The 11465-nt window shown below is 38.4% G+C and overlaps 1 protein-coding gene across 1 annotated transcript; it reads left to right on the forward strand.

Annotated features, from left to right (window-relative positions):
* The first annotated feature begins 9466 nt into the window (after window positions 1-9466).
* LOC118845511 (lysoplasmalogenase-like) lies at window positions 9467-10793 on the forward strand. The gene has a single exon (XM_036753432.1). It carries the CDS (start codon window positions 9489-9491, stop codon window positions 10188-10190), a length of 702 nt encoding a protein of 233 aa, XP_036609327.1. The 5' UTR covers window positions 9467-9488; the 3' UTR covers window positions 10191-10793.
* Window positions 10794-11465: the final 672 nt, after the last annotated feature.

The following is an 11465-nucleotide window of genomic DNA, read 5'->3' on the forward strand; positions in this document are numbered from 1 at the left end:
TGATAAGCTGTCTGGGTCTCAGTTTGTTTTTTCCCCATATTTCAAAGAGAGAAATAATCATCTTTAATCTGGTGACTGTGAGGGTCAAATGAGATAATAAAAGCTAGTATTATTTACTGATTTAAGGTCTACAAAGTCTTTTCAGACATTATCTCATTTGATCCTCATAACAACGCTATGTTATCATTCCCATTTTACAGATGATGAAACTGAGCCCAAGCTCAGGGGTCACACATCCAGGATCCAAAGTCAGATTTTCCTGACTCAAGTCCAACACTATATTGGTTATTCCACTTAGTCTCTGAGATAATCTATGTGAGCATTTTGTAAAGTTTCAAATATCATACAGATATAAAATAATATTATTATTTTTACAATTATTTTGTTTATTGTCTTTAACATTATTCAAGCTTTAACTCATTCTGGGGTTTATTCCATATGTTAATAGGTTGTTTATCCTTCCCCCTTTTTTTGTATTTGTATTTGAATACAGGCCCTTGATTCTTTCTTCTTTTACTTATTCAATTTTGCAATGGTACATAATTTTGCCAGTGTCAGTAATCCTTATAATGACGCAGATCTCAACCTCTCTGCAACTTAGTGGATGTTGTTCAGGAGATGCAATACTGTGAAAAATTCATTATCAGATAGCTAAGATGATGATGAGCTTCTCGAGCTATGCTGTCTCCTCCCATTGTACCATCAACTTCATAGGGCCGCTGAGAGGTTTATTGATTTAACCGGGGTCACGCAGCCCATATAAGTCAGAAGCAGATCCTCCTTACTTGGAGGCTTGGAAAACAAATCTATGTCCACTTTGCTTCATTGTCCCTACAAGTATTGACTATAGACAACTTTTTATAGAATTAGAGCCAAGATGAGAAGGATAATAAGGACAGTATCAGTATGGTGTATCTATCAACCAAAGACATTTATTTTAAGAACTCATTTTTCTTATTTTCTAGGAGAAAAAAGTGGGATAGATAGAGGAGATTGAAAGATTGAATAGGCATGAGAGGGAGGGCTAAGAGGATTGTGTACATATGGAAGAGGGTGGGAAAGTGGAAAGGGTGGGAATTTAGGGCACAAGTAGAATAATTAACTATGGCAATTAGCAGAGACTTCTTCCTCTGAGACCTTAGATACAGTGAAGGATTTAAAAATCTCAGGATGGAAGCTGAGGGAGCTGCCATGGTTCATTGCTAATTTTCTCAGTACCATAGAAATAATTTTTGTGAGGGTTTCATCCATCCATCCATCCATCCATCCATTCATCCATCCATCCATCTATCCATCCATCCCTCTCTCTCTCTCCCTCTCTCTTTCTATTTTTTGAAAACCTCTGTCTATGAGCATGCCTAGAAGGCAATAACTTTAAGCTTCTAATCTAAATTCTAATAACATTTAATATTAGAAAGTGAGAGTAGCTGATTGGAGGAAGTGTTATTGACAAACACAAGTAAGTATTTCAAATTCTGAGTAGCTTAATCTAAATCTAACTTTCACATGCTGATGATATTTTATGACTTTTTGCAATGCTATACTAGAGATCAGTTTTTGAAGGGTCTCAACCCTATATGAGCTTCTGTACACTACACAGGCTAGAATTTTCACACACACATAGACTTGTATATGTATGTATGTATGTATGTATGTATGCATGCATGCATGTATGTACATACACACAAATGGAAATACACAAATATATACATATATACTATAATCTATATATTATATACATAGAGGCATAAATATACCCTTGCATAACATCTTCAAAATAATAAAAAATAAATTTGTATATATATACATCTATACATGTGTACATTATATTTGTGTGGATATACACATGTATTATGTATGCTTATGTTTGTATGTATACACATACATATATTGTACATGTTAATATAATGTTTGTGTGTATAAATTCAAAAATACTTATAAACAATGTATATGTATCATATTTAATTTTTATTATTTTAAACTTGACAAATATCATTTAGTTCTGTTTCAATACAAACTTTAGTAGTTTTTATCCAAATTGTTTTAAGAGTGGAAGTAAAAGCCTCAACTCTCATAGCAACATCCCTCATTCCCTTTGGAATTGTTAATACTATTAAATTATTTCAGTTGCCTTCAATGCTTTTAAAACATTTCTATTCACTTCTTTCATCAAGCCAAACATCTAGGCACAGATAAGGCTCATAGGCCCACAGAATCAAAGTTAGAACAGACTTTTTAAATCATCTAGTCAAACGTCTTCATTTTACAGGTAAAGCAGGAGAGAGAATCTGCTAACTATGAGTGTGCTTCTTGTCTGAGCCATGACTGCATTGATAAGTGAAGCATCGATTTGTGAAATCCAAAGTGACCTTCAGCTTATGCAGAAGCACTTCCTCAACATGAGATAATGGCAAAAACTAGCAAGAAGTTAGAAAAATGTGTGACTTTATTAAAAGAATTAGGGTAGGAAGTGGTAAATATATGCAAGTTCTTAGATTAATCTGTGTAAATGTTTAATTACTCTGAATGTTGGCTGGTAAGGCTGATGCTTATTTATTTGTGTATACAGGTGTGGCTTAATACATAAATTGATAGGATTCTGCACCTGCTAATTCTAGGCTTCCATTGTCAGCTCTTTTTGGTCCTCTTTTCCACCTCAATGATAGCCTGCCACTCTTAGTCAAAATGATCTGTTCTATTACCAGATGTCAATCTGTTCTATAGACTCATAGCAGGCAACAGCTGGGTTGTGTGGGCCGAAGTGGTGTTTCTGTGGGTTCTCCTTTTAGAGGTCACCTCTGATATCAGATACACTTGGTAGACTACTGTGGTTCCAAGAAGTGGTAGCAGGAGCAGTGGCCACACCTCAGCAAATGAGCTAAACCAGGTTGAAGGTAACCTCAAACCTCTTAGTGAGTTAAAGGATGTCTCCCCCCCAAGTATGTGAAGACTTTCTCCAGCAGAATGGACAGATGAGAATAAAATGGCCATGCAGGCAGCTGAAGCAGGTGCTATGGAAAGCTTAGGGCTTGGTCAGACATGGAAGACCCTGACATCATCCACTGCATCCTGAGCCATCATCAGTTGTCTTGACTTTTGTTCTGCCACTGTATTTCAAAGACTCAGGAAGAGAGGGTGAGACTGACAACTTTGTGCAACTCTTCCTCACATAAATCCAATTCACATGCAAGTAAAAACATTACCCTTGATGTCATTGGTCCTTTTTGAAAACTAAAGATAGACAATAACAACTTGCAATAAACATAACTGTTGCCTTCTATTCTAGGAATAAGCACAGTCTTTTAGATTGGGGTTGCATTGAGCCTTGGTTCAGGAATAGGAGATGGGTTTACCTAAGGGTGATTTTGTTTAAATATTTTATGTAGGACTAATAAAAGACTCATGCAAGATCTGTGGCATGATTAGGTCACATAGCCATGAAGTCCACAAATAGGTAGCAACATTATTAGTGTCAAGCCTCTGCAAAATTTGAAGCCAATAACATTGATGATCCCACCTTCTCGTTTCCTTTCTGTGCCCTTTCCATGATTCTTTGGCTGTCTCTCCAATCCTACGGTGCTTAAAGACTTCAAACCCTTCCCCTATTCAAAATTAGCCCTGGCAGGAAGGAATGTGATAAAAGTCATCAACAATGTGGTATAATTTACTGATATCAGTTTAATATATTACTCTTCCCAAGAATACATATATTTTAGTGGATCTAAATACAGTGAGTGGTGAAATTACCTATATTAAAAAGTAGATGGGGAAAGTATTTGGGAAGGCAATAGATCCTTCCTTTGATTCCTGATATCACACTATATAAGCTAATTACCAAATGTCTTCCATGGATGGGCTGCTCCTACCATTGCTCTGGTCTAATTGCCACACTGGTGCCAGAGCCAGTCTGCCAGACTCCCAGAGGACTGAGAACCCTTGAAACTGGTTTCTCGACTTCTTTCCAAGTAAGTGCTTCTTGAATGGCAGAATTCAGTGACAGGACACAGCCCTGTTGTGCCGCTGACATTGCTGGTGCTCTGCAAGGTTTCCCTTGGGACAACAGTCTGGTTTGTGACTTAAGACTTCATTGGTCCTGAACAATATGGCTATAGATTTCAGGCAGAAGCTGTCCTTTCTCCATTTAATTGCCTCAGTTCTCTGCTATGCTGTGCTAGTGTAAACATGTTTGCTGGAGGCAGAGGCTTGTTTTCTCTTAGGCTAAGGACAGGATGAGAAGTAGAATGAGAGTGGGGAGCTGACAGAATATAGAGCAGACTTGGGGAAAATTCACTGAGGTGGTTGATCAATGCAAATTGGGTGGGGGCTGGTTTAAATTTTGTCCACTTTATAATTTTTATTCTATTGCAAAATTCACAGTCAGGTGGGATGCATTTGAAGATTATGATAGAGATTTAATAAGTGGTAGTTTTTTGAGTCATATGGTCTCTGCAATGCTCATTAATGTTAAATACTGCAAGAATAGGTCGACACAGATAAATTATAAAATCTCAGAACTGGAAACAACCTCAGATGACATTTAATCCAAATTTTCTCACAGTGCAGGATTTTCCTCCATGACATTCCCCAGTTAACTTTCTGCTTGAATATTCCCATTGACAGAGAGCTCACTCTCATATAAGGCAGTGAGGGGTATGTTAATAAATGTTGAACATGTGGCTTGGGTTGGGTGGAAGGATGTGCTAGACATACTTTTAAATTCAATCTGCATTATAAACATTCTCTTAAGTAAACAATTAACAAAACAATAAACCCTGATAGGTAGCCTGGTGATTCCTGAAGTGTAAATGCTTGCATTGAAAATTTGACAATGAGCCTTAGCCCATTGGAGCCACTCCCGCACCCATTTTTAAGGCAGCCCACATCACTGTGAGACCACTCATTGCTAGAAGCTTCTTCTGTTGAGTAGCAAAACTGCTTCCTGGTAATTTTCACCTGTCACCCCACCCAATCCTAATCTTGCCCTCTGATATTTCATAGAAAAGTCTGCTCCCTAATCCATGAAAAGTCTTCAAATAACTCACTTGGCCTCTGCAAGTTCTCTTTCCAGGCTAAATGTCCCCATTTCCTTCTTCCTAGGATAATAGGTTTGGAATTGGTAGGGTCTTTAGAGAGCATGGAGTTTAACCCCTTCATTTCACACATGAAGAAACTGAAGCTAATAAAGGTTGACTTGTCCAGTATTATATAATTGAGTGCTTGAGGCAGGATTTGAGCACTGTTTTTCCTGCCTCTAAAAGTCCATGACCCTACCCATTGTATAATCAAGCTTCTAGACATCTTCCATTTTGTCAAGAAAGTAAGTTAAGTATTTTGAGGGCAGAATTAGTTTCATTTTTGTCTTCATATCCTCAGTAGCTAGCACGATGATTAAGAAAGAGTAGGAGAGAGAAACATGAAAAAGGATCATTGTTAAGGCACCAATTTACAGGCCAGAACATCTAAATGTATTGGGTACAGGAGGCTGTGCCACCATGATGGATTTAGTCACATGTTCATCGAAACACAGAGTCTGAGAATTTTAAAGGACCTGAACAGCCTCCCAGTCCAACCCAAACATGAAACTAATCCCTACCATAAGATCATTCTCTTTGTAATCATTCCTGAGTTTACAGAATATTTAGTCAGAGGAGACCTTAGAGGTCCATCCTTCTCATTTTAGGGTGGAGCAAACTGAGGTTAGAGAGGTGAAGTAATTTGCCAAAGATCATACAAGTATTAAGTGACAGAGCTGAGACTAGAAACTATATTTCCCTGAACCCCAGGCCAGCTCCCTTCCCAACATGTGAGACAGACTCTCCGTTATATTGTGCCTAGTAAGGTGGGTTAGTGAAAGTAAGTATTAATGAGGGGTAGGTGTGTTGTCTTTACAACTGAGAAATTGTCATCCTGAGTCCATGTTCTCTGTGCCTCAAGGGAGCAGAGCTAAATTCATCTGAACACCAATCAATAACCCAGCGGTGCGTTCAGTGGCCAAGACAGTGTGTACTCATCAGTAGAATTTCTTGTCTGTGCCAAAACTAGAAGATTCAGGATGGATGCCCCAAACAAGAACAACCAAAGGCAAAATTTCAGCTTAGTGAGCAGCTATAAACACCAAAAGTTTTCTTTATAATAGTTTCTAAAACTTTGAGTACCATATATAGGTAAAGGAAAACTTTTGTAAGAACTCAAACTATCTAATAATGAAACAAATTGACTTATGGGCAATCACCAAAATTGCTCAAGCAGAGGTGAGGGATGTTGTAGAGCAGTGACCTGATGACCTCGAAGCACCTTTCCGACTCTAACATTCTAGGATTTTAGGATTCCAACGGCCCCATATGGAGCTGATATTTTGCAAGCTATAACGTGATTGGGCATTCTGCTAGACAGATGTTTTGCCAGCTCTGTATAAATAATGATGATGATAATCTAGCATTTATATATTGCTTTAAGTTTTTCAAAGCACTTTACAAATATTATCTCAATTTATCTTCTCAATAACCCTGGAAATTGGTGCTACAATTATCCCCATTTCACAGATGAAGAAACTGAAACAAGGAGAAGTTAAATTAGTTGTCTAGGGTCAAAGAACTAGTAAGAATCTATGGCTGGATTTGAGAGCGGGTCTTCCTGACTCCAGGTCCAGTCCACCTAGCCACCTTTGCATGGGACCATGTAAGCATATGTAACCTGGCTATTCATATCTAATCTTCTTCTTTGAGTGTGTTCAATTTTGAAAGGCAAAATGTTGCTTATCCCAGTGGTAGCAAATCCATGCAGCATGCTGTCTCAAGGAGGAAACAGGACTAGATACATAAAATAAAAGACACAATCAAATATGTAACAACATCAGAGATATAAGAAAACCTCAAGGGTCCAAGCTATGTCAATTGATCCTGTACATTCATATAAACCAGAGATACTGGTATGAAAATTTTTATTTATAAAGTAAAATTATATCTGCCCTTAATTTTGTTGTTGTTTCTCAGTCATTTTTCAGTCATTTCTGACTCTTCATCATCCCATTTGGGTTTTTTTTTTTTTTTGGCAAAGATACTAGAGTGGTTTGAGATTTCCTTCTCCACCTCATTTTACACATTAGGGAACTGAGGCAAACAGGGTTAGGTGACTTGCCCAGGGTCACATAACTAGTAACTGTCTGAGGCCAGATTTAAACTCAGGAAGATAAATCTTCCTGAATCCATCCAGGGCACTCTATCCACCCCACCACCTAGCTGCTCTGCCCTTAATTATTTGTATTTAAAATACATTTGTACAAATAGGAGTAATTTTAGTAAAAAAAAAATGTGTCAGAAACTGTACTAAGTACTGGGGGTTGAGAGTAAAAAAACAAAACCACACTTGCTTTCCACATTCTAATGGGGGCAGAAATTATATAGATGTAGAAAATTAAATGCAAAAAAATATAAAGCAATATTTTGGGGGGAGGGGTAATCAGCAACTGTTCTGTTTTTTTGTCACTGTTTTGTTTTAATATTTATTTATATTTAGTTTTCAATATTCACCTTTACAAGATTTTGAGTTTTAAATTTTCCCCTTCTTTCCCCTCTCCCCTTCCTAAGACAGCCATGCGATCTGATATAGGCCAAACATGTACAATCATATTAAACGTATTTCCACATTAGTCATGTTTTTAAAAAGAGTTAGAACCAAAGGGGAAAAACCACAAGAAAAAAAAAAGGAAAAATAGTTTGCTTCAATCTGAATTCAGACTCCATAGTTCTTTCTCTAGATGTGGATAGTATTTTCTATCAAAAGTCTTTTGGAGTTGTGTTAGATCACTGCATTGCTGAGAAGAGCTAAGTCTATCAAAGTTAGTTATCACACAGATTTGCTGTTACTGTCTACAACATTCTCCTGGTCCTGCTCACTTCACTCAGCATCAGTCCATCTACTCATCATTTCTTATGGAATAACAGTATTCCATTACATTCATATGCCACAACTTGTTCAGCCATTCCCCAATTGGTGAGCATCCCCTCAATTTCCAATTCTTGTGCACCACAAAGAAAGCTGCTATAAATATTTTTCTACATATGGGCCCTTTTCCCATTTTTATGATCTCTTTGGGATACAGTCCTAGAAGTGGTATTGCTGGGTCAAACGGTATGCACAGATTTATAGCCCTTTGGGCATGGTTCCAAATTGCTCTCCAGAATGGTAACATCAGTTCACAACTCTACCAACAATACATTAGTGTTCCAGTTTTCTCGTATCTTCTCCAACATTTATCATTTTCCATTTTGTCATGTTAACCAATTTGACAGGTGTGGTGTGGTACCCTTAGAGTTGTTTTAATTTGCATTTCTCTAATCAATAGTGATTTAAAGTATAGTTTTAATTTCTTCATTTGCCTATTCATATCCTTTGACCATTTATCAATTGGGGAATGACTTGTATTCTTACAAATTTGACTCAGTTCTCTATATATTTTAGAAATGAGTCCTTTATCTCTCTGATTGATTCTTAACAGTTATGAAGCTACTCTTCCTTTAAAAGTCAAGGTGCCCAGGTGTCAATAAATCACTTAATGGCTAATAGGAAAATATGCTAACAGATCTCCTAACTGAGAAGATCATATGAAGTACTGATGGAATCAGCAGGGTCTTTCTTATTGGATATTCCTGCTGCGGCTACTGAAGCAAAGGTTGCCAGGCAGCATGATTAAAAGGATGGTTATATAGGCAAGTCAGATATATTTTTGATCTTTGAAAATTGATATCTTTTGTTTTTACATCACCTTCAATTCCAAATAAATTCCTTCTCTTTTTCCTATGCAGAAGACCATCCCACACAACAAAGAATAAAAAAGAAAGAGTATGAAAGAAATAAAGAAATTATGCAAGACTAATCAACATGTCAGTTGTTTTTGATAGTCTTTATAATATTCCACAGTCATTATCCTTCACCTCTGCAAAGAAGGCATGGGGGGGGCATTTCCTCAACTCTTATGCTTAGTTATTGTAATCAGACTGCATTCAATTTCTTTTTTTTCTTTCCATTTATACTGTTATACTCATTGTACATACTACTTTTCTGGGTCTGCTTACTTCATTATGCATCAGTTCATATATTTCTTCCAATTCTTTGAGTTCTTCATATTTGTCATTTTTACTTTGCTATCAGTGCATTACAATTGTGTACCAAAATTTGTTTAGCCAGGCCCAAACAGATGAGTTTTCACCTTTTTTTTTAACATAAAAAGTACTCATATGAATATTTTTCTTACATGGGAAATCCCCCCTCCTCCAATTTTTTACCTTCTTGGGGTTTATGCCTAGCAATAGGATCTTTGGGTCAAAAGGTACACAAACACACACACACACACACACACACACACACACACACACACACACATACATTCCAATATAGATATGGTTTCAATGGTCCAAGCCTGAAGTCATGAGGATTAGAACCTACCTCTGATTCTGAGGTCACAGAATTCTAGGGATGTCTGGACAAACATGGAGGGTCATGGAAGGGAATCTGAAAGGAGGCACAGTCCAGATCCTCTGCTGACCAGGAAGCTGGTGCCTTTCTTTGTCTCCTGCACCTTCTACTTCTTCCTCTGGATGCCCACAGAAAAGCCCAGCTGGAATAGTGCTCTGGGCAAATGCCTTCCCATCCTCTGTCTGGCTCTCTTTGTCTACAACACTGCCCCACCAGGACCATATGGCCAATTCATCTGGGTAGGTCTCCTCTGCTCCGCCCTAGGGGACATTTTCCGTACCTGGCCCAACCAGTTCTTCTTTAGTATGGCGGCCTTTGCCTTGGCTCATCTCTTCTATCTCAAGGCACTGGGCTGGATCCCAGTGCGCCAGGTCCTCCTGGAATTTGTGGTAGTCATCTTCCTCCCCTACTTTGGGCTCCTGGAGCCTCACCTCCCTTCCAGCCTACGTCTCCCTGTGCTTGGCTATGTGACTATCCTGGGTCTGATGCTGTGGCGGGCACTGGCCCGAGGGAGAACTGCGGCACTTGGAGGCCTGTTCTTCAGCATCTCAGATGCCATCTTGGCCTGGAACACCTTCATCCAGCCCCTGCCTTCAAGCCATCTGATCAACATGGTCACCTACTATGCTGCCCAAGTCCTGCTGGCTCTGTCAACAGTTGACAGGCAGACTCCAGAGAGGGATTGGCCCCCTGGTCAGGTCTTAGCATACCAGTGACTTGGAGCTTGGCCCATCAGCAACTAAGAAAATCAAAACAGACTTCCTGTAGGAGATGGCACTTGAAACATGGCAAAATAATAACTTGTGACATCCTCAGATATGCCAATAGATTTGTTGTTTTATTATTGTGGTCATGTTATCCATCAATATAGAAAAGAGCCAATCCATACCAGTCCATCTAGCATGAATCTTGATTCCCGACTTCACCATTTTATATTGTGCTTTGTTTTTCGTAGAGCTTTCACACAAAGGTAGCCTAGAGTAATGGAAATAGTATGAGACAGGACACCTAGGTTCTGGTCTTGGCTCTACAATTACCTTGTTGTTTTATGCTGGCCAAGTGAAATGATCTTCCAGGATATTAGCTTCCTTATTTGTAAAAGCAGAGGCACCAGATGTTCCCTTGGGTCACTTGCAGCTTTACAGATCTCTGAATCTCTTGTGACCCTCATTGTTCGGTGAGAAGGGCAGGAAGCTAAGACTCAGAGAGGTCAATTAACTAACTTGCCCAAAATCACTCAGTTAGATATTTTTAAAAGTATCTAGAATACACAGATTTAGCAGTTTTCTTGATCCAAATTAATAAAATCACATTTCTTGGCAGTCTAATAGCCCATACCAAGTCCTCATTTTTTTTAAACTTTCTAAGGTAAGCCTTACATTCAAGTCCTTCTGTCTTCTGCCTGATACAGGCTCACTAGCTCCAAATAACAGGTAATTTTTCTGCTCTCCCTTTCTTTGTCCTCAGAGCACATGCAGAAGAAAGGAGCTGGCTGAAATGCAAGCAATCAATATGTGGGGTTAGACAGCACTCTGTAAGCCAATCCAGAGCTGGAGCAAAGCTCCTAACGTCCTTAACCATAACCTTGGCACATGAAAAGCAGTTTCCATTCCATTTTACCAAGGTCTTGGTCAAAGATCAATTGCCATTGTAATTATATCATATATCATAGGAAGGAGGATGGTAGAGAGGGCAGGCCCTCATACATATCATTAGCATTTAAAGACACCAAAAACAAATTGAACATTATTCCTCATGTAACTTTTTTTTTCAGGGCAAATAATTTCCCAAATTAAAATGAATAAATTAATGAAAGTGCCACATGTCTGAGATAAAACCAAGTTGGTAATCTTGGCAGGCCCTTCTCAGAGTTAGCAAATTGTACTTCTTTTTTCCAAATCATTACAGCATCTCATCAAGGGGAGCTTAGATCCTTTAGCTAGCTCTCAAAATGAATTTGATCTGAGCAGTTCAGGTCTTGTGGATTCCTA

Source organism: Trichosurus vulpecula, chromosome 1 (genome assembly GCF_011100635.1).
Source record: "Trichosurus vulpecula isolate mTriVul1 chromosome 1, mTriVul1.pri, whole genome shotgun sequence".
NCBI classification, from domain to species: Eukaryota; Metazoa; Chordata; class Mammalia; order Diprotodontia; family Phalangeridae; genus Trichosurus; species Trichosurus vulpecula.

Excerpts from the sequence above, each read along its gene's own strand:
- LOC118845511 (XM_036753432.1), top strand. The coding sequence starts at position 9,489 with ATGGAGGGTCATGGAAGGGAATCTGAAAGGAGGCACAGTCCAGATCCT.